This window comes from Camellia sinensis, chromosome 2 (assembly GCF_055761805.1).
Source record: "Camellia sinensis isolate YWXY chromosome 2, ASM5576180v1, whole genome shotgun sequence".
NCBI lineage: Eukaryota > Viridiplantae > Streptophyta > Magnoliopsida > Ericales > Theaceae > Camellia > Camellia sinensis.
Window position 1 is genome coordinate 182,352,748 of NC_138962.1, and position 24,432 is coordinate 182,377,179.

The following is a 24,432-nucleotide window of genomic DNA, read 5'->3' on the forward strand; positions in this document are numbered from 1 at the left end:
AAAAGTGAGAAAAATAGAAGAAAATTAATTCATAATGTAATTTTTTATTACGTATAATTCTCTTATGTTTTGTTTATGTATATTTTAGATTGAGTAAAAGTCTTTTAAATATTAGATTTTAAAGAAAATCAGGTATAAAGGTATATTGTTGTGGAATTTTAAAAAATAATAATAATAAGAGGAAAAAAATACGCCACATATTGGAGAAAAAAAATTTAAAGGCAGACACTACTTTTAATAATATATATATATGATACCATGATATGATTTTGCATCACAATCATGCAATGAACCAACCATACCTATAGTTATGCAGCAATCCCGTGGTTTTGCAGCCTGGTTCAACAACACAGAGTCCGGACCACACTCATTTTAACAGATTTCATTTTCCTCATAAAACAAATGAAGCACAAGATCAAACAACTTTTATTATTTTTCTTGATCATCCTACTAGAATTCATATTTTCTCCAGAATAAAGCGAAGAAGATAAAACTTGAACACATTTATAAGAAAAAAAAACCAGTGCATTTTTCTTGTATATACATTTAGAGTTGAGAGGCTCTCCTTATTCTCCCCAAGCAATTATCTTTAGGCCTTTGATGTGGTAAGTACATCACTCGACAACCCGGGTTAGACCGTTCAAGCCTGCAGACACGATTAAAAATTATCACAGTAAATATACGTATCCATATTATCTCTCATTTCCTACAATTTATCATAAGTAAACATAACTATTTTAACATATGGAATAGTTGTTGCTAGCAAATATTGAAGATGTGTGATCAAGGACGAAACTAGGGTCTTATTGAGGAATGCCACCATAAAAAAAAAAAAAAGGAAAATGAGAGACGACTATGATGATTGACTCTGGTTGATGGTGATGATGATAGGTTTCTTCGGGTTTCATTAGTTTGAGATACACGTAAAAGTACTCACTTGTAACCAAGAAGAAAATAGTGTAGAAAAATAGCAATTTCTAGCTTCGCAAGCTCATTTCCAGGGCACAACCTGGTTCCTGCTCCAAAGGGAACAAAAGATCCTGCTTTGGGAGTAAGTCCCTAAACAAAATGTAAAACATTTTAGCATATTACATCCTAGCACAAATACAAACATGTATAATATGCTATATATGTGTAAATCAATTGAGAATAAGAAAAGAAGTGGTGCTATCGAACTTACATCCCATCTAGAAGGATTAAATTCCTTCGGATTAGGGAAGGTTTCAGGGTCGTGGTGAATATCCCTAAACCAAATCAAAACTTTCCATCCCTTGGGAATGGTATAACCTGAAGCACAAGTGATTTAGATTTAGTTAATACCATTTGTGTAGAATAATTTTGTTTTATAAACACCATTCAAAATCAAAATTATGTATCATATTGATCACCACATTTTACAAATCCACTTTTTCAATTGCATTCTGAAGCAGCTTACATTGAGAATAACATCAAAGTAAAGCAGAAAAAAGTAGAACAGAAAATTCAGTTGTATAAACTAACCACTTATATTGACATCTGCTTTTGCCACTCGGAAGACAAAACTTGAGAATGTTACCACTCGAAGTGTTTCATCAATCACCTTCAAGAGAGGCAACTTTAATTACATTTTTTTCTTTTTCTTTTTTAATTTTTTATTATGAATTAACTCAATAGTAACGGAAAATCCATAAAAGTGAAAAATAGAAATTAAAATGAAAAATTCATGTACCTTAGAGAGATACTCCATTTGTCGTACTTCCTTGAGTGTCAACCCCTTCTGTGTAGGTGGCCTATTCCTAACAATTGCTTCTTGCTCTGCCTACAATGCATACATATTACCACTAAATTCAAGAAACAAATTTTGAAATTTAAAGAAAAACTTCAAACTCAATCCTAATGAATTAGTGATATGGCCATGATAAATATCTTGCCATATTGCCAAGGATAGATAAGAACCCATCCCACATTAGAAGTTTGTAGGGGTAATTTTGGGCATATATAGGGCCACTGGTTTGCTACTAAGTAACTTGGGCTTAGGCTTTTGGATGATATTGGTAGACCCACAGGTTACTTAAGCTAACAAGTAGTTGGGGCGTTACACAATTCACATGACTCTTGTAAAAGTATAGTTTAGAGAAATTGTTTTAATAATTGCAGTTCAAGTTGTCTATTTGACACACCAATTTTTTGTCACCCCTACTTATAATTTAACAATGAGAAAAGCTAAGGATCATGAAAAAACTTTCATGAAAATAATCATAAAAGAATTATGACCCTTGGATTACCTTGATTAGTGTGTGGTGCTTTATTTTAAGTGTAATCCAAGAGTCATAAATCTTTCATGATCATTTTCATAAAAAAAAATTCATGATACCTAGTATTGCTCTTTAACAATTATTCTAAAATTTTAATCACAGCATGTCATGTTGAATTTCTATGCTCAAATTTGTATGTTATGTATCCTATTGTTGTGCACATGCATACATATTTTCATTTTCGAAGGACTAGACAAATGAATAGAATAAAGACAACAAATTTGTAGATCACAGAAATTGCCCACTATGACCGGCATATAATCTTGAATTGCAACTGACAAAAATTGATAGATTCGAAGTGTAATAATGCAATATAGAAGAATTACAATGGCTAAGGTGACAGTTTTTTGGAGTACCTTAGCTCTTTGAAATACTTCCGGGTGCTCCTGTAGAAAGAGGGTTGCCCACATTGTAATGTGGCCGGAAGATTCATGACCGGCATTTAGATACATCACTAGAGTATCAATGATGTCCTCATCACTCAATCTTCTTCCATTCTCGTCTTCAATATCCATCATAGCATCCATCATATCTTTCTTCGGTGTTGGTGCGTTGTTCTTTCTCTGCTCCCTTCGATCATCCACTATGGATTGAAAAATAGCCACAAGATTTTTTCGCGCCTGCAATTTAGTTAACCTGCTTAACTAGATCCCAAAATCTAAAAAACCATTTCTAATTGATAAACAAGATTGATATTCAAAGATGTATTTAGTTTACTTGGTTTCAAAATTATGTAGTTTTAACATATTTCTTCATGGAAACATGCTTAGAAAGTTGTTTTTGAAAGGAAAAAATTGTACACTTTGTGTCATTTTGACAATTTAACCCAAATATTTAGTAGCTCTACTATGCCAAAGAAACTCATGGACCACTTTTAGCTAACAAAAAACAAGTACCATTCATGGTTTTGTAGCTTATGTGATTCAAACAAAAAATTCACATTTTTATGGTAACATTAGGAAATACTTCATGAAACATGCCATAAGACTCTTTGTCCCGAAATCCTTCTATTCGCTTGTGCCAATGTGCTCTCGATCATATGGTCATGTCTCAAAATTCTCATCACATCTTGTAACTGTGAATACATTGAGGACAAAGGACAATGGAACCATGGGCAATGAAACCATATATGAGAGACAAAATAGCCAACCTCACCTTTGAGTGCTTTATGGTAACACACACACATATATATATATATATATATTTTCATTTCCTATCCCAGAATCCTTGTCCATCTATCTAAATGTACTCTTAGTCATACTATTTTGTCTCGAGATTCTTATTTCTTGAGATTCAATCATATTTGACAGTTGAGAGGACATAGGGACCTACCTATGAAATCATATATAGTAGAAAAGAGCAAACCTCACCTTGAGTGCTTTATGGAATGCAAATCCTGGGATATTGATTTCCATGGCTCTAACTCCATAATTAAGTGCTCTATATTCCTTCTCCAAGGCCGCCATTACTTTCTCACCTACTGAGCTTAGAAAAATGTGCATAATTATCCTAAAAGTGAGCTGGCGAAGCTTGGTTAAAAACTCTATCTGTCCCATGTCAGCCCATTTGTCCAATGCCGATATTACATTATCTTCAATATATGTCATGTAAATGGACAATGCCTCATGACCATTGATCGGTGCTGCAGTTAACCGACGCATGCGTTTGTGTTCCTCATAGGTTATTGAAATGAATGATTTTCTCCCAAAGAGTTTCACAGTCGAGGTAGGCCAACCGGGCTTGAAATGTTCATCGTCGTTTAGCACTCTCTTGCTTGCTTCAGCTGTTGTAACAATGATACTAGGGTTTCCAAACATGAAGACCTTGTATAAACCGCAATGTCCAAATCTGCATTACATTAATTTTTTCATAATAATGTAAAGGCATCCAAACAAAGCTATAAAAAAATTATAAAAAAAAAAAAAACATTAATATTCAACACATATTAATACAAAGAAAATACCCAAGTTCCATAATATTTTGTCCAGAAATAGAAAACGTAAGGCTATGTTTGTTTGGACTGATTGGATTAGCATTCCCATGACTAATAGTTCTAGGACTACGAATCCGTTGGATTATGTATCTTATCTTAACTAATAGTCAAGTTTAAAATAATTAATCCCTACTACAATTGTTTAACCAAATATCGGATTAATAATTTTATTGGACTATTAGTCCAATCCCAAGCTCATGTCCATCCAAACAAACATGACCTAAGTGTATTAGTTGTATTTAATTCTTTCTTCTTCTTTTTATCATGCTTTTAGTAGCAAAAAATAATAATAAGTTCAAGAACTCATATCGTGTTCATTTTTGAGCAAAAATGATTTTCAAAAGTTTGAAATAACATTTTAGTGTTTCTTAAAAAGCGAGTTGTTTTGGGAAAAAAAAAATTGAAAAAGTTTTCGGAAACAACCCATCACACAAGTTTTCTTTCTTTCTTTCTTCCTTTTTTTAATGAAAACAAATAATAGAAAATAAAAACACAACCAAAGGAATGACAAGAGTTTAACATTTGACTCTACCAACTTGACTTGAAATGCTATGTAAACAGGGTATGACTTACAAGTTAATTACGATAACGGGCCAGTTGGTGAAGTTTTTTTCTTTTTCTTTTTTTTTTTTTTCTTTTTTCTTTTTTGTGGATAACTAAGCCATATTATAATAAAAAAATAAAGGTATACAATGAAATTCAATATACATTTTTTGTAAGGGGAACAAAAATAAATTATCCCATCAAAAGAAACAAACTAAACCTATAGAAGACAAACACAACATTCACAACAAAGAGGATTCAAAATTAATTTTTTAGATAATTAATTTTTTTCTACTTATTTAAATTATTTTTTTATCTCATAAGCTATAAATAAAAGTTGAGCATATAATTAGTGCAAATTTTTAAAATAATTAATACAAATATCTAAAAATTGCTCCAAAAGTTGTACTAAACAGGGCAACATCATATCATCAAGACTTTATTTTTTATTTTTATTTATTTATTTATTTATTTATTTTTTAAAACATATGACTTAGGCATGTTAGATTTGTGGATAGAAGATCATAGAGGCTTAGTCCAAAAATATGGAAAAAAAGATGAATGGGGCCTTAATGCATATTTGAGCTGAATAATTAGAGGGTAAAAACCTCAAATTCCAAGTGATGGAACTGAGATTTTCAAGGTGGGGCTCATACAATGTCGCCAAAATTTTCAATAATATTGATTGGATTTATGCTACGAATAATCAAATGGTTGTATGATTATGTCCACTCAATTAAGAATTTCTCTTTTTGCTTAACCTTTTCCGTACAAAAAGTTTTTCAAATTTACATTAAAATAATGACTGTCTTGACTTAAAGGCTCACAACAGCAACAATTAGTTATTTTGTGGTAATAAAACCAGTTACGTGCCTATGTCTGTAGCAGAACTGATATAAAGTAAAATAAAATGATATTCTAATGACTCCCAAAGAATTGCCTCAAGCATAAATCACTAAAGTATAAATCACTAAAGTATTGATTAGTGAGACCACCATGGAGAGTAAAGTAAAAACATAAAATATTCTTATATTTATGAATTAATATATATTATAGCATTACACATGTTTTTGTTAATGAATATATATATATATATATATATTATTCTTTGTATTTCATATTTAGATTAGGAAAATACTTGTGACTCCCACAATTTTTGACCCCCACAACTCCCAATTGATTTGTAGCCACAAATTATTTTTTTTTAAATTTCCCCCCCTCACCTCTCTCTCTCCTCCCTCTCTTACATGTGTGTGTGTTGGGTAGGGGGGGGTTGTTCTGGAGCAAAGTCCTTTAGATCATAGGCTCCGTTCTATTAGGTATGTTCAATATTTACCTTATGCTTTCCCTACCTTATTCTTTCCCTTGTACAACACTCCTACATAGTGCTATATATATGTACCCATAGCTTTGTATTGTAAAATACATCAATTGAATACAATTCTCTCTTTTCTCTTTCTCTTTTCTCTTTTCTTTTTCTTATTTGTCATATGAATATTTTGTTTTCATGGTATCAGAGTCAGGTGAAAATCCTTCATCCTCTTAATTCCTATAGTATACAACTATACTGCTCTCAATCTGCAAAGTAATCAAAGTTGTTGAAAATCAACTTCTGTATACATCAAACTCTTCTTATCATTACCAAGAGTTCAATGGTGCAAAAATCAAGGCCAATCGACCCTCCACACGCCCTCACGGGCCGCCTCACCTTCTGTATATATTTTAACGCGCCACACACGCAAGCACGTGCCGTCTCTGCCCTTCTTGGCTGACGCCATCTCTGGCATCATCCCTACACGTTAGCCTCTTGCGCTCAGCGTCAGTCGACTTAGCCAATACTCTATCCTTGGCTTCCACCCGGCTTGTTCTAGCGTTAAGATCCTCTAGAGTGTATTCTCTAGAGTGATCTCCTAGAGTGATCCATCAAGGGCTGAGATTAAGTCTCACCAAAACGACGTCGTTTTGGTGAGTAATTTCAAAAAAAAAAAAAAAATCTGATTTCAAAACATCCCATATGTTCCCGTTCCTGTGAAGCAAGAGAAAGAGAGAGAGAGAAAGAGAGAGAAGGTAAAAGAGTTCCCAGAACTTAATGGTTTGGTTGATGAATTCAAGGGCTTTGGTTGATGCAACAAAGAGAGATTTGCAGAGAAAGAGTGAGTAGGACTTACTTGGATTTGGGTGGATTGGAGATGTTGGATCTGGAATTAGAAGATGGGGTTTGTTGGATGAGTCTGGTTCCTCCATTGATGAACTAAGCTCTTCCTCTTCAATTGAAACTTAAACCCAGTTCCTCCATTAATGAACTGAGCTCCTCCTCTTCAATTGAAACTCAAACCCAATTTATCGAACTTAAACTCAATTACTCAAACCCAGTTTATGCAACTCAAACTCAATTCTTCCTCTTCGATCTTCAATTTATTGAACCCCATCCAACCATAACTCCCAAATCAAGAAAAACTTATTAATATAAAAATTAAAAAATCCAAATCCAAACACAACAATAATTTTCAACCTTTCCTACAAACCCATAGGAAAATAATCCCAAAGAAAAAAAAGAGCATTTGGTCAAATTTCGTCAAAATTAGTTTTTTTTCAGCGAATATTGTTTGGTTTATTCGTGCATATTCGTTGGGATTGTTGGTCGGTGAATTCGAAAATCTCGATCAATTCATGGAAATTCGATGATGGGTTTCCGCAACAAAGTTGATTGCCTCTGTGAAGTTTCCGGCGGTGAAGGCAGAAATCGATGAGCAGGGAGAGAGAAAGAAGGAGAGCAGAAAATGAAAGAATTTTCTTTTTCCTCACCAAAGTAATCTCAACCTTTAATTTTATTAGTGGGACACGTGTCAAGCCTTAAAAAATCACTCTAGAGGATCACTTCACCCATATCACTCTAGAGAATCCTTGCGCCTTGTTCTAGCCATGTGCCATGCTAGTCGTGCCCTTTGTGCTAACATACATCACGTCCCACTACTGCTACTGTGCACCGCGCCCCACTCCTACCTAGTTTCATCCATTATTTTATTTTTTTCAGCCACTGTTCAATTTTATTTATCCAAAAAACAAATTAATAAAAAAAAATATTTTATTTTTCCTTTGCTTTCTATTGGTTGTTCTGACATGGCCCAAGCAATTTCCATCATTCTTGATGGTTCAAATTACACCATTTGGGCTCAAGCCATGTCTAGTTTTCTTAGAGGAAAAAAGTTATGGCCTCTTGTTACTGGTACTGCTGTCAAACCTGTTAAAAATACTGATGAACTTGCCTCTAAATATGAAAAACGATTTGATGACTGGGATAGTAAAAACCATCAAGTCAGCACATTGCGACGTAATACTTCCATTGTCTCCATTAATCTTCAATTTGGGCGCTTTGACACAGCAAAGGAAATCTAGGATTTTCTAAAGGCTCGTTATAGCACCAATGTCCTTGCTCACCAATATCAACTTCTTAGTCAATTTCATCACATGCACCAAGAGTTTGGTCAATCTATCAATGTTTTTTTGTCCCAGATGTATGCCGTTTGGGATCAACTATCTTTGTCTGAACCTGAATGGAACTGCAAGGAAGATGATAGTCAGTTGTCCAAATATCGAGATAAACAACGCTTGACATCTTTTCTGATGGCTCTTCAAGATGATTTTGAACCTGTTGGAGCTTCTCTTCTCTACCGTCATCCACTTCCAGCTTTGGAACATGCCATCTCCTAGCTAGGGATGGCAATTTAAAACCGGCCCGATGGGGACCCGACCCCCCGATCCCGAATTGAGCGGGTTTTCCCCGAAAAATACCCCCGACGGGGTGGGGATGGTGATTAAAAATCAATCCCCGAACAGATTCGGGCCGGGGACGGGGATCAGTGTTCCAGTCCCGTACCCGGCCCGGCCCCGTCCCCGATCCCCGGCCCGGATCAATCCCCGATGTTAAATTACAATTTCACCCTTATATATATATATATATATATAAACCAGGTCACTGACTACTCTCTCTCTCTCTCTCAGAAAATACCCGTGTCCTCCATCTCTCACTGACTACTCTCTCTCTCTCTCTCTCAGATCCACCACTGCCGAGCCTCGCACCACCACCGCCGACCATTGCCGAGCCTCGCACCACCACCGCCGAGCCTCGCACCACCACCGCCGACCATTGCCGAGCCTCGCACCACCACCGCCGAGCCTCGCACCACCAACGCCGACCACTGCCGAGCCTCGCACCACCAACGCCCACCACTGCCGAGCCTCGACACCACAAACAGATGAGATCTTTTTTTTCTTTTTTTTTTCAGATCTGTTTCAGACAGATCTGATTCACAATTTTTTTTTTTAGATCTGTTTCAGATCTGTCTCAGATGAGTTGTATTTTCTGATGATGTTGTTGATGTTGTATTTTCTGATTGTTGATGTTGTATTTTTGGATGATGTTGTTTATGTTATTGTATTTTCGGATGTTGTTTCAGATCTGTTTTAGACTAATAATTTTGTTTCAGATCTGTATTTTCTGATGATGTTGTTGTTGTTGTTGTTGTTGTTGATGAGTTGCATTTTCTGAAATTTTTTTTTTTTTTTTTTTTTTTTAGCCGGGGAATGCTCGGGGTCGGGGAAACCCGATCCCCGTTGGGGGCGGGGGTGAGGGCAGTGATAGGTTCCCCGTCGGGGATCGGGGCCGGGGCCGGGGCCGGGGGGAAATTCTACCATCGGGGATCGGGGACGGGGAGTGCGATCCCCGGCCCCGTCCCGCCCCGTTGCCATTCCTACTCCTAGCTCTTTTATGAAAAACTCATCTTGGCTCTCTCAAATCTCCACAGACTCATAATGTTCTTGCTACTTCTTATTAGTCTAGCAAATCGTCCGTTGCACAATCATGTACTTATTGCCATAACTCTGATCATGGTTTACTTACATGTCCAATCCGGATTTGTAAGTGGTGTAAGAAGACTGGTCCTGGCCATTATCAGAGTGATTGCTTCAAAAATCCTAATCGCCAACCTTGTGACAGTCGTTCCAAATGAGGTCAATCTTGACCCCATTACCGCTATCGGCCCGCTGCTCATTCTCATTCTGCTGCTGCCAATGCTATTGTTGCCACATCTTCCTTCTGTGTTGCTTCTTCTGAGCCCAACTAAACCTTCACACTTCATGGCATTGAATCCATAATCAAAAAGGTTCTCTCTACTTTTGGTACACCTTTTACTGCTCTTTCAGTCACCTCAGGTACCTTATCACGATTCTTTGATTCTGCTTGCTGCAATCATATGACATCTGATTCTACTATTTTCTCTTTTACCATGTATACTTCTAATATTCTTGCCATTTACATTACTGATGGCTGTCTCATGCATGTTAGCCATATAGGTCATGTCTCTATTTATACTATTTCCCTTCCTAGCACTTATTTCATTCATCTTACTCTCAATCTAATCTCTATTGGGAAACTTTGTGATCTTGGTCTTACTGTTCTTTTCTTTTCCTTTGATTGTGTTGTGTAGAACCCTCGGACGGGACAAACTCTTGGGATCGACCGTAAAAATGGGTGTTTATACGAGCTCATTCATCTTCATATTCCATCTCAACTCTCTCCTTCTACAGTCACCGCCTTCACCAGTTGTACTCTCGATCTTTGGCATTCCCATCTCGGCCATGTGTCATTTAGTTGTTTATGTAGTTTAGTGTCAAGTGGTCAATTAAGTCATGTTACAAATAATTCAGTGGATTGTTTATCTTGTCAACTTGCCAAACAACCATCTTTACCATTTAATAAAAGTGTTTCTATGTCCCATACATCTTTTGATCTCATACATTCTTATGTTCAGGGGCCTTCACCACATCTCACCATGGGGGGATCTAGGTGTTTTGTAATTTTTGTGGATGATTTTACTCTCTTTACATGGTTATTTCTAATGAAAAATTGTTTTGAATTAGAATAATACTACTATGATTTTGCTAATATGGTCAAGACACAATTTTCTCGCACCATCAAAAATTTTCGTGCCAACAATGCCCAAGAATATAAAGAAACTAATATTTAAAATTTCCCTGTCCACATGGTACACTCCCTCACTTCTCTTGTTTTGGCACATCCCAACATAATGGTAGTGCCGAGCGCAAACATCGTCACCTTCTTGACACTGTTTGTGCTTTTTTAATATCTGCCTCTTGTCCAGAGCATTTTTGGAGAGAGGCAGTCCTCACTACTGCTTACATTATTAATCGTGTTCCCTCTCCCGTCATCAACAATCAAACTCCATATGAGTGTCTCTATGGTAAGTCCTTGGCTTATAATCATCTTTGTGATTTTGGTCATGCATGTTTTGTGTTATTACAGCCACATGGACGTAACAAATTAGAACATCGGGCTCGTCTTTGTTATTTCTTGGGATATGGCATTGAACAAAAAGGTTATCGCTATTGGGATCCCATCTCTAAATGCCTTCGTATCTCTAGACATGTCGTCTTTTGGGAACATATAATGTTCTCTTTCATGTCTCCATTCCACAACTCTGATTCTCTGACTACACCTTTTTTTTAATGATCCCTCTATTTCTCTATTTTCTGATGATGAGCTTGATACAGATGCTACTAATAAGCTTACTATAGGTCCACTCCCCTCTACAGAGTTTGGCTATCCTGACGGTCATGCATTTTCATCTCTTATTCCTAGTCCTCCTGCTTCTCTTGAAGTCCCTGCATTCATTGATTCTCCAGAGCTTCCCACTAAATTCTCTGTGCTTCTGAATACATCTCTTCGTCAATCTACCCAAGTAAAAGAACCTTATGTCTTGCTTCATGACTATCATTGTTATTCTACTATATTTTCTCAACATGAACCTCACTCTTATCGCTAGGCTAGTATTAACCCCATTTGGCAGCAAGCAATGACAGAAGAGTTACAAGCCTTGATCCAAACTGGCACATGGGAGTTGGTTGACCTTTATCGTAATAAGCCTCTGGTTGGTTGCAAATGGGTCTACAAGATTAAGACACACTCTAATGGGACAATCGAATGTTATAAAGCCCGTCTAGTTGCTAAGGGCTTTACACAAGAATATGAAAATGACTATGAAGAAACCTTTGCACCTGTGGTTCGTCTCACCTTTGTTCGAAGTTTAATTTTTGTTGCTGCCATTCAAAAATGGGCATTAATTCAGATGGATGTCAAAAATGCCTTCTTGAATGGTGATCTTCAAGAAGAAGTCTATATACAACCACCCCCTGGATATCCTCACTCATGTAATCAGGTCTGTAAACTTCGAAAGACACTCTATGGACACAAACAAGCTCCTCGTGGTTTTCAAAGTTTAGTTCCACCATCCAGGCCATTGGTTTCTCTTTCAGCTCTTATGATTCCGCTCTCTTTATCCTCAAATCTCAACGTGGCATTGTTTTTCTTCTTCTTTATGTAGACGATATGATTCTTACTGGTGATGATGTTCGCAGAAGTTCTGCACTCAAAAAATTTCTTAGTGAACACTTTGAAATGAAGGATTTGGGTTCTCTCAAATATTTCTTGGGCCTTAAGATCTCCTCTAGCTCCGATGGATATTATCTCTTTCAACCCAAATATGCTTTTGATCTTCTAGTAAAGGCTGGCCTCATTGATAGCAAAACCATTTATACTCCTCTCGAGCCTAATGAACACTTAACACCCTACATCTTCCTAATGCCACCTTGTATCAACAGTTAGTAGGCAGTCTTGTTTATCTCACTATTACTTGACCTGACGTTACACATGTTGTTCACCTTGTTAGCCAATTTTTGTCAGCTTTTCGATCTACACATTATGTTGCTGTGCTCCGCATTCTTCGTTATGTTAAAGGAATTTTATTTCACGGTCTTCACTACTCCTCCAGTTCTGCATTCTCATTACGTGTCTATTTGGATGCTGATTGGGCTGGTGATCCGACTGATCGTCGTTCTACAACAGGATTTTGTTTCTTCTTGGATGATTCTCTCATATGTTGGTGTAGCAAGAAACAAACCTTAGTCTCTCACTCCAGCACCGAATCTAAAGATTGTACTCTTGCTGATACCACTCAGGAGCTCCTTTGGCTTCGCTGGTTACTTCCAGATATAGATGTCACTTTCTCCATTGCCACTCCTCTATACTATGACAATTGTAATGTTGTCCAAATTGCACATAATGATATTTTTCATGATCAAACCAAACACATTGAGATTGAATGTTATTTTGTTCGCCAACATGTTACTCAAGGCACTATTCACCTTCTTCCTATTTCCTCTGCTGATTAGATTGCTAACATCTTCACTAAGACCCATCCACCTGGATGTTTCCAAGATTTGGTTTCCAAACTCAAGTTGATTTCTATCTTGCCACCTTGAGTTTGAGGGGGGATGTTAATATATGATATATATATATATATATTATTCTTTGTATTCCATATTTAGATTATAGGCTCCTCCGTATTAGGTATGTTCAATCTTTACCTTATTATATCTCTTGTAGAGCACCCCCTACATAGTGCTATATATATACCCATAACTTTGTATTGTAAAATACATCAATTGAATACAATTCTATCTCTTCTCTCTTTATCTTTTCTCTTTCTTATTTGTCATGTGAATATTTTGTTTTCAGTTTCTTACGTACGTGCGAAAGTCTTTATCGCTCGTGCAGTCCAAATCCGATCTAACAAAAACACTGGCCGCTTGAGTGGTGGACTTGGCCGCTCAAACGGTAGGTCAAGAAAGACAAAATGCATTCTGTACGCTCGTGAGCCCGAAAAAAGCCGCTCGAGCGCCAGCCTAGGCCACAACCCGGCAGTAGCACAGGCCACAGCCAAGCAGCAGCAAATGGTGCTCGAGCGGCCTTTTTCGAGAGCACAAGCACGCAGAATGCATTTTTCCTTTCTTAACCCACCGCTCGAACGGCCCAACTACCGCACGAGCGTCCAAGATGCGTGCACATGCGGTTGATTTGGACACAAGAACGACTTAAAACAAAGTCCAAAAAAAATGAGTTATGCCTGTTTGAAATTTGGGTACCTATGTTGGAAGTAAGTCCGCTCGGGCAAAATTTTGACCGCTCGAGCGGCCAAGTCCACCGCTCTAGCAGCCCAGCCACTGCACGAGTGGCCAACTTCAAAAAATAAATATAAATTTTTTTTTTGAAAAGAAAAAAAGAGAAGAAAACTCCAAAAGCCTATAAAATGTTTTGATTAATAACATTTGGAGATGTGGATCTAATGGACCAAATTCTCATAAAAATTAATAGGATCCATTGTTAACAATGGAAACAAAGGTGACATTACATGGGCCCACCAAGGGAATTTTCAACATAAAGATGAGGCAAAGGCTAGATCAAAAAGCATTCTTTTCTAAAGGCGTGACTCAGATTCAAATTTTTGGGGGACAAATTTGCTGCTTTGTAGTTGGCTCTTTACGAAAACCTTGCTTTGTACTTCGATATAAACCTAGGCTCGTCTATGGCATGTAGTTGAGCTCCATTGGTGCCTTGGTGGTGAGTCTTTTCCTATGGGTTAGATCAAATCAGGCTGACAACCGATTATCTCGAGATCTGGGCCCACAGATACAGTAATGACACCTCAGAGCATTTTTTTTTTCAAAAAAAAAAAGGCTAGATCAAAAAGGAAAATATATATTCTATATACACACAAAATATTATACTAGTTTAATTTGGGTTTGGAAACATGGCAGTGAAAATGACAAGAATGACCTGCTCTCCTCTAGAATGAATCGTCGTTTGTGACTGGAGAAGTTATTTGGCTTTAATAGGAGGAGAATCAACTAAATGATTTTGGATAGATTATTAATAAGTCTTAATAGTTGGATTTAACTCTTATCAAGTTTTATTGAAAATAAGTTCTAATAAAATCGTCACTAAAAATAATTTTTGTAACGATTTTTTGCATGTCGCTAAAAATCGACAATTAGTGACTTTTTTCTGTCACGATTTTTATAAATTGTAGTTAAAACTTACAATTAGTAACATTTTTTTGTGACGAATCTTTTAAACTGTCGCTAAAAATTAAAAATTAGTAACGTTTTTTATGACGATTTTTTTTAAACTATCGCTACAACTAATAATTAGTGACATTTTTTGTGACAAAATTTTTATACTTTCGCTGAAAATTAACAATTAGTGATTTTTTTTTAATAGTGTTTGATGAAAAAAGTCATTAATTCTTATTGGACCTATTGGATACTAAATTTACCTATTAAAACCTACACGTAAATCTCTCGCTGATTTACTGAGGAAATATCATTTTGTCCCTTAAATTATTATGTGTTTTTTAACAGGAAATTTATCACTAAGTCCCACCATAGGAACATGTGATCCATTTGGTCTCACGCAATAATCGTTTGATTCCAAAGTCCCATTTGTGCGTGATTTGTTACCGACAGGTCCTGTTTCAAACGTGAATGGGTGGTTCGTTGCCAAAAATACCCTCGCATGTTTGATGTGATGTTTTTGTTCATATTTGGTATGTGTAATCCCACCTCTTGTGGAATGCGAAATTTCAGTACACTAAAATTTCAGAGTTTAGGGATAGGGTTGTTGATTGTTCAAAACGTTGAAATGGTCTTGAAATGACTAATTGTTGAGGGTACTTGAAAAAAGCAAATTGTGTTATTCCTTGGATGATGAATTGTAATAAAAGTATTTATATTCATCTTGTGAAAATTGGCATATCAATTCATTTGATTACATTAAACATTAAAAGTTGATTTCAAAACTTGCATTGAGAAAAGAATGTTGAGAAACAAGTTTTCATGGAATGATTTTGGGGTAAATACGTTGGTAGGTCTTGATAGATGGTGTAGATGATATTGAATAAATAAGTTAGCCTAAGAGTCTGGGGTGAAAGACCGAAAACCCGTGCGAATAAGTGTCGAGCCTTCCGGTTAATACCGGTAAAAATGACAATTTTTACCGCCCTTGAAATAAATTGTTAAGTTTTGAACAATTGAAATTGTATGGCATCATTGAGCATGATGGTTTTCAAAAGATAAAAATGTGATTTACTTTCAAAAGAGGAGCATAGCATGACATGTGCATTTCATCTCTTGAGACTTGTATAAAATGTATATACTTTGTTAAGGATTTCCTACTGGGCTTTATGCTCACCCTATGGGATTTTTTTACAAGAAGAGATGTGGTGATTCCGCCTAACTAAAAGTGACGAAATATGTGTTGAGAGTACAAGGCTCTCATTTTGTTGTAACTCTATTTGTAAGCCAAGGGCCAGTCTACTGATTGGGAGAGATGAAGATTTTTTCACCCAAACGTGAACCCAACAAATGAATAACTTGTGTGAACCCAACATTGCGTGAACCCAACAATGGATATGGTGGCCACAGACTGACAAGAATACTTCTCCTGAGCTTAAAATGGTGCCTCATGAGCATTCTTAGTTGCAGACATCTTCATCACTATCCATAGCCAAGCATGGAGCTAGGACCAAAGCGGCGTTGTTTCTCTCCGACGGCCTTCTATTTGTCGGTGGAGCTTTGATGGCTCTTCTAACGATTTGGGCTCTCTCTTCCTTTGTAAACCCTAACCCTGGTTTTGGTTTTTCAGTGAACGAAGCAAAGACATCGATTTCTTCAGAGAAGCGAGATTGCGCTGGGGTGCACACGTGGTAAACGACACGACGACCCGGATGACCCAACATTCTACGACGGCCTAGAACAAGCTAATCCATAGGAGGGAAAGAGATTGAGAACTGGGACAAGAAGCAGCAAGATTGGCTGAAGCATCACCCGTCATACGCCACCGAAACAGGCGATCGGATTCTGCGTGAACCAACAACTTACGTTTGTGGGATTCAGTCACACCACAAGAATCACCCCAACCCTAACACGCCCACACCAAATTGATCTGAAAATTATTTCGAATACAATCTCACAAATCACGTTTGTGGGATTCGGTCACAGGTATTTGAATTTCAAAACCCACAGCAACGACAATCGGAAAAAAAAGGATCGAGTTGTGAGAAATCCAAAACCAGTTCAGTATGCCTTATTGTGTGTGCTCACATCACGCGCGAAACAACACTTACGACGTACCCACATCCCATTCTGCGTGCATTAAAAACCTAATAAATTAAAAAAGGTATTAGTGTGCTTTTCCAATCAACGTGACACACAAACACCAATTCACTTTCCCCCATACAAACCTACACCAACTGTCAACCAATAATATTAGCAGTGGCAAAACAATCAACAAACAAATTAAGGGACCACCTAGTCACCAAGAAAATATTTAGGACCTTATGGATCACAAGTCCACAAAAATGAGATTTATTGGTCAATTCCCCATTTTTAATTTGGCACTAAGATTTTGTATTATTTTAATTTGACTTCTAATTTTTTTTATTTATTTATATAAATTCAATCAATTTACCTTTTGCCGTTTGTTTTCGTCTACAATCAAACGTAACTTGCTGACATGACACTTTAAATAAAAAAATTGAATTTAAAAAAATTTACCTACTTAATTTTAAAATTACTATTAATCGATCAATTCTATTGAAAATAATTTGCGAAATAAACTAGTTACAATTGCGTGCATGCACAAACATAGAAAAGTCAAGAAATTTTTGGCTCAATTAGTTTTACTCAAGATAATTTGAGACCTATGAAGCACAAGTATGGGTACGAGTACTGGTACTGGTACTGGTACTGGTACAATAGGGGTACGTCAATATGGTGAAATTCCAAAAAAAGTGTGATACTGGCATGGCTTAGTAGGTTTGTAAAAAAATATTTATTTTTAAATTGAAATTTTTATTAAAAATTGATTAAATAATTTAATTTGTTAAGATCCAAAGTGCAATTAATATTTAATGCCAAAAGTATAGGTATATGATAAATCAAAATTAAATATCATTATATTAAATAACTTACAAACCATAACTTAATTTTAAAATTATACTAAACATAAGAAATTTATTCAGGCCCGTCTAAGGCTCGAATACCCTCTGGGCCTGAGCTTGGACCTGGGCCTAATTTTTTTGCCCATGAACCGACCTGTGCCGGCTTGACCCGAATTTTGGCAGGAGCCCGGGAGGCTCAACATGGGTCGGGCCCAGGTGAACTGAGTCGGGCCAAATTTACACCCTTAGTCTCAGTAGCCATGTCTCTCTCTTACGCATTCAGACCCTTAACTTCCTCTTTCACACGAGTTTGAATATATTAGCGCATTATCAAACTAATTTGTATATGTATTAATGGTTTAAATTATTCATCTGATATAACACGTAGAGAAGAATATGTAACCGAAAAATTAGATTGATCAAATATAAATAATTACATAATCAAATCACATATGTATTACAACATGGTATATTCTTAAAAATATGAAAATTTTACAGATAAAAATAATATACTAATATGAAAATCTATGCCAGATCAATTTAATATTTTATATAGATAATTTTCTTAATTAATTGTATAAAATGAACTATTTAGATTACCGATATAAATTTAAATTTGTTTGAGAATGAGTTCACTTTATCATGAATTTGAAAATTTTAATTTTAGCAAATTTAGGCCTCGTTTAGCAAGTGATTTTTTTAGCCAAAAAGTCAAAAAGTTACTAAAAAAATTAGAAAACCAACGACCCATACCAAAAAGTCAAAGATTTCATTTTCTCTCTACTTTTTACACATCGTTTCGTAAAAAGCTAAAAAATCATTACAAACATACTAATTTTTTTTACATCATATTTTAGTTAAAAAGTCAAAAAATTACTAAATAAATCTATTCCCAAACAAAGCCTTAGTCTCCTCCCAAAGACACCTCACTTTTATAATAAAAATATTAAAAATATATATTATTTTCTTTTTCTTTTGATATATAAATTAAATTTTTATAAAGTTAGTACCATTAAAGCAAGGGCAACTCCACCAAAGAGGTGATGGGTCTCATCCACCCATCACCCTACCAAAAATCATTGAATTTGTTTCTTTTGTCAGGCTTCTGTCCAGTTCGAAGTCGGATTGAAAACTATTGTTAGGTCTATGGAAATCTATCATAAATCTTATTTTAATAATTTGAACTGTTAAATATGTAGAATGTACTAAGTATTTTATCTCTGTAAAAATCACGTTGATCAAATATTTATAACTACTTGATCATATCATATCTCTATTAAAGGTAAATATAATTTTCAAAATAAATTGTTGACAAAATCTGATCAGATCATGTAGTTATTAATATCCGATTAATGTGATTTTTTACATTGATCAAATACACGATGAAATCTACATATTCTATAGTTTAGATTATCGAAACAGGACTTGTGGTGAGCTCCACATGCCCAATAATACTGTCCAATCTATAAAGTAGACTGGTGACAAGCCTAGCCTCTTTTTTTTAATGGTAAAAAAATTATTTGATAACTAATTAATCTTATTAAAAAAAAAAAAAACGATGGACCTTATCTATTAGAAATCAAAATTAATTAGGAACCTAATCATTCCCTATTACATTTCTCCTCTCAATAAATGTGACATCAATGGTTAAATAGTTGCTAGAACACATATATATAATATATATATATATATACATATCTAATAATTATGAAATAAGAATATAAATTTGTAAGTATTTAGAATTAAAAATATATATATTACACTCATCATTAGATGATATAATGAAACCTCTCAATTATAAATATGCATCCAAAAAAAAAAATGTTGTGTTTGATACTATTGACAATGAGATTATCATATAATAATTAAAAAAAGACACATCATCAAATATGATTGTAAAAATATATATATATATATATATATTATTTTTGGGTTAAAACGATAGTATTTTATTAAAAAATTATTTTACTTGAAGGTGGAGAACTTCAAATGTTAACTAGTTTAATTTTTTTTTAACAAAATTTGTGGAATTAAAATTTTTTGAGTGACTCCATCTATAAAATTTTCTGGAGGCGCCACTACATTAAAGAGATGTAGACAATATCTTTAAAATAGGCTAATATTTAATTAAAATTTTAAATAAGGAAAAGTAGTCATTCTGTTTAATTATGTTTTCATTTTTATTTTATTTTATTTTATTCACTAAATTAGTTTTAATTTTTTTTAAAGAAAAAAAATATAAAATAAATTAAAATTTTGGCCTATAAAATTAAAATGATTTTTATATATTTAAAATAAAAAAAATTAAGTGAGATATAAAAATTTTATTAAAAAAATAGTAAATTCAAAATATATATAAAAAAAAAAAAAAACACTACATATTAGACTTACACTGCGCACAGATTACAACTACACCCATGCATAAGTTATAGTATTTATTTTTATCAAACTAATTATTAATTTATTTGACAAAAATAAACATTAAAATTGTAAACCTAAATTTTAGAAATAAACCTTAAATTTGACAAAAGAAATAATAAAGAAATAACACAATATATGCGTGGCGTGGTGCAAATCTAAACTGTAGTGAAAATATATGAAAATAATGAGTTTTTTTTTTTCATTTTATTACCGAATTAGTTTTTTTTTTTAATTATGAAAAAAAAATTGAAAATTGTTGAAAATTAAACCAAATTGTGCCTAGAAAATTAAAAGAAATTATATTTTTAAGTAAAACAATTTAAGTGAGATACTAATAATTAGAACAACAAAAAAAGTCAGTAAATTTTTTTTTTAAAAAAATCATTATAGATTAGACTCGCGCATGGACACAGATTGGACTTCTATCCATACACAAGTTGTATTATTTCTGTAATATTTATTTTTATCATATTAATTTATATTTTATTTTCATGCTTATTTTTGTCCAATAAAATAATAATTAATTTAACAAAAATAAATATTAAATAAATAATTCAACTTATGCATAGGTAGAAGTCCAACTTGTGTCAGAGTACAAGTCCAATCTTTGCATGTTTGTAAGTCCAAACTATAATTTTTTGTCTTTTGAATTTTTTAGTGTCTCACTTAAATTGTTTTAATTTTAAAGATATATAAATTATTTTAATTTTATAGGCACAGTATAGTTTAAATTTTTTTTTCCTTCAAAAAACTAGAAAATTAATTTGTTCAATAAAATAAAATTTATTATTTTTATATAATTTTTCTTTTTTGAAATGAAAATAACTTTTAAGAAATTTAAAAGGTAAAATTAGTGAAATATCTCTTTCCAACTTTGGATAGTAGGAGAAGCTCAATATATATATTTTTTTTAGTTAAAGTCCTTCGATGAAATTTCTCTGTGATCATACCAGATAAATTTTGAAATTTCTCTCTGATCGTATCAGAGAAATTTCAAAATTTTTCTATGAAATCAAAGAATTTTTTCTGTAAAAATCAAAATTTCTCTATGTCGGAAAGAAATTTCTTTGTATTAAATTTTCTCTGTAAAAAATCTTAATATCAAAGATTTAAAAAAAATTAATTTAAAAAATATATTTTTTTGTGTTTACTTTTATCAAACTATATTGAAAATGCAATCAAAGTGAATTATATTTATTTATTTATTTTACATTTTTATTAAATATTAGTCTCATTTCAAAGATATAATCTATAATAATTGACCTGATGATTGAAACCAATAATGTTTGAATTAAAATTGTTTATTTTCTTTAGTTAGATGACCTAATTTTTTCTCATTTTAACCAACTACTCTAATTTTAAAACATGGCCCACAATATATTAGAGAGAGTTTTCCCCACCAAGGAAAAGTGACCAGGAAAATTCCATTTTGGCATTGGCTCTGAAGTTTCTTTAAATGAGGAGCAATCACCTTTTTTTTTTTTTTTACTATGAAATTATTTGATAAAATTACATATAACATAAAATTGTTTGATTGGATTGGAATAAAGGAAGTGATAAAATTTAAATAACTATTTTCTTTTTGTTAAATAATAAAAGAAAAATAATTTGAATGGAGACTAATATACTAGTAGAAGGTGGGATTCAGTCAATTTTCATAAGCATATTAGCAATCCGAGCTAGACAACAAGTTTGGTCCAGCCAAACAAATGTCATGGTTAAAAAAGAAAATCTAAAATGCGAATTCTCACGCTATGCTAGTTGGCGATTTATGAAGGGACTTGGTAAGAAAAAAGGAAAAAGTAGGTGAAATTTGAATAAAATATATTTACATTTTACCTAATTTTACACAACTTTTTTCTTTTCCTTTCCAAATCCCTTTTCAAATCTCTCAACTAAACCCAACGTAAATGTCCCCTAATTTAATTTGGAATCTCTTTAATTTCTCCGAACAAACATGGTTGAAGAATTTTATTTGATGATACTTTTCTCAAATTGAAAACTAATAATCAAAAAATAAAATCTAAAATCACTCCTTCCAGTTCCCATATAATAAAATATTTTGACACAGATATTCAAAATTTAAAAAGAAAAATAAATAAATAAAAACATTATAAACCATTTTAATAAATTTCACCAAACAAGGCCTAATTAGTTCGGCACCCTAAACCTTATTCGCAGGATTCAACTCTATTTGCTATATTAAAAGACAACAAAGCTATATCCACTTAATTTATCACACTTAAATAATTCATGATGATATGATATTGAGGTTAAACTTCATATAATAGAATATTTAAAATTTGATATAATTGTTAGACACATTATTAGGGGTGATCTTTAGGGGTGATAAATTAGGTTTTTCAACAATTTTTTGTAAATATAAGATAAAATTACATGTCAGTGATTTATTCAAAAGTTAATTACATATCAGCGTGTTTGGTTTTAGTTTTCTGAATTGAGTTATCTGAAAATTGAGCTTTTTGTTTTTAAAATTTTGAACATTTTTTTTTTACTTTTTTAGATGCACCTTACTTAGATGTATCTAAAAAGTAAAATATTTGTGAAAAAATATTTTAAAATTTTAATAAATACACAAAAATAGGAAAAATATATTGAATTTTCATTTATTTTTTTTTGTATTTTTGGTATTTAGCGAATTTTTTTAAAAAAAATTCAAGAAAATTATTCTTTTTAAATGTATTTATGTTAGGTGTGTCTAAAAATTTTTTTAAAAAAATTTACTTCAAATATTAAAAAAATTCAATAGAAATAAAAAAAATACGAAAAATAAGAAAGTAAAATTTTTTGAAAAGTGTTTTTAGAAAACTCAAACCAAGCAAATATGTTTTTACTTTTTAATATTTTTAAAGTTTACTATTAATTTACATATTCGAAAACAAAATTACCCCTAATAGTAAGCAGTTTAATAATATATATTTAGGGATATTTTGGTAATTGAAAAATAAATAAAATTATAATTACCAAAATGCACAATTACTCGTCTTGGATTTTACTACATCAAAAAAAAGAAAAATCTGAATTTATGAGAGAGAGGAATGTTTAATCCAACTTATTGTAAGTTAAAAATTAATAGATATAAAATAAAAATCAAAAGTATTTTTTCTTCAACATTTAGATAATTAATTTTTTTCTTTATTTAAGTTATTTTTGTCTAATAAATTGTAATAAGAAATTATATTGAATAATATGAAAGACTCCCAGTGTGTGTGAGAGAGACCAACAAGACTACACGTAGGCACAAAATCAACCACAGAATTAACGGTATAAAATAATTTTGATCATATATATCAGATGGTAAGCTTCAGTTTTACACATACTGTATGTTCTGTGATCGGTTTTGTGTCTGTAGACTTAACGGTGGGAGAGAGAACCTGGAAACATAGTTGGCGGTGAAGGAATCAGGGTCAGTGGACTTGAAAGCTCTGAGGAAAGACCACATGTTGCCAATAAAAGGCCAACCCAGATCACCTGGAGGCAGAGAGAACCTCTTGTCACCCAACTTGGCTTCATAGAGCCAAAAATTCACACCCCTAAGAAACCACCTCAGAGCCACCACACCAAAAACACACACAAGCACAACCAAACTAAACCCAAACTCCATTTCAAATACTATAGCTCTCTTTGTTATTATGGGGACACCAAAGCAGTTTTAGCAACACAACACAACACAACACACTAAATCGGAGTTTTAAGAAAGAGAAAGAGAAAGAGAGCAACAGAGACACTCAATAAGACACATCCCTCTCATTCTCTTTTCAAGTCCTATGTAATGCTATATGTATAGCCTAGGTACAAACATGCTAGACAGGAGAGAGAGAAGAAAAAAAGAATGATATATAAGGAAGTGTGCAACTTACACCTTACACTTACGATTTTCTGTTTGTTGTCCTGTTTTATGTTTACACCTTCCACTTACACCTTTTGTGTTGGTTGCATATGGTGTGCAACCTTAAGGGGTTGCACACCATAACAGGATCCTATATATAATTCGTTTGAGAAGTGGATTAATTTTAAATTTTTTGATTTTTTTAATTATTTTAATTTGAGATTAAAAAGTTTGATTTAAAAAGAGTTTTTGATTTTTTTAAATTTTTTTATTTTTTTATGAAAAAAAATATTATAATTATAATTAAAAATAATATTTTATTTTATTAAATTAAAAAACTTATTTTATTTTTTATAACTATTTTAATAAATAAATAAATAAATAAAATCCTCCAACACAACTTCCCAAACATAGGCATAAGGAAGTGGATGTCATGTGAAATGTATATGGCTCGTGATAATTTGCCGGCCTAATTCT

The 24,432-nt window shown here is 33.3% G+C and overlaps 1 protein-coding gene across 2 annotated transcripts; it reads right to left on the reverse strand.

The window, feature by feature from the left end:
* Positions 1 to 403: 403 nt before the first annotated feature.
* LOC114264635 (ent-kaurenoic acid oxidase 1) lies at positions 404 to 24,017 on the reverse strand. Of its 2 annotated transcripts, none has more exons than XM_082916331.1 (8): positions 23,501 to 24,017; positions 3,665 to 4,142; positions 2,651 to 2,914; positions 1,709 to 1,798; positions 1,501 to 1,579; positions 1,181 to 1,287; positions 938 to 1,059; positions 404 to 646 (listed from the first exon to the last, which is right to left on the reverse strand). In XM_082916331.1, the coding sequence occupies exons 1-8, from the start codon at positions 23,728 to 23,730 to the stop codon at positions 547 to 549; spliced, it is 1,470 nt and encodes a 489-aa protein (XP_082772457.1). In that variant the 5' UTR covers positions 23,731 to 24,017; the 3' UTR covers positions 404 to 546. The 2 variants fall into 2 exon arrangements, with proteins under 2 accessions (XP_082772457.1, XP_082772456.1); XM_082916330.1 differs by having other exon boundaries at positions 23,447 to 23,935.
* Positions 24,018 to 24,432: the final 415 nt, after the last annotated feature.

Excerpts from the sequence above, each read along its gene's own strand:
- LOC114264635 (XM_082916330.1), bottom strand. The coding sequence starts at position 23,730 with ATGGAGTTTGGGTTTAGTTTGGTTGTGCTTGTGTGTGTTTTTGGTGTG. Across the intron at positions 4,143-23,446 it reads AACCGATCACAGAACATACA|ATTTGGACATTGCGGTTTAT; the intron begins GTATGTGTAAAA and ends AATGTAATGCAG. Across the intron at positions 1,060-1,180 it reads TTAATCCTTCTAGATGGGAT|GGACTTACTCCCAAAGCAGG; the intron begins GTAAGTTCGATA and ends CATTTTGTTTAG.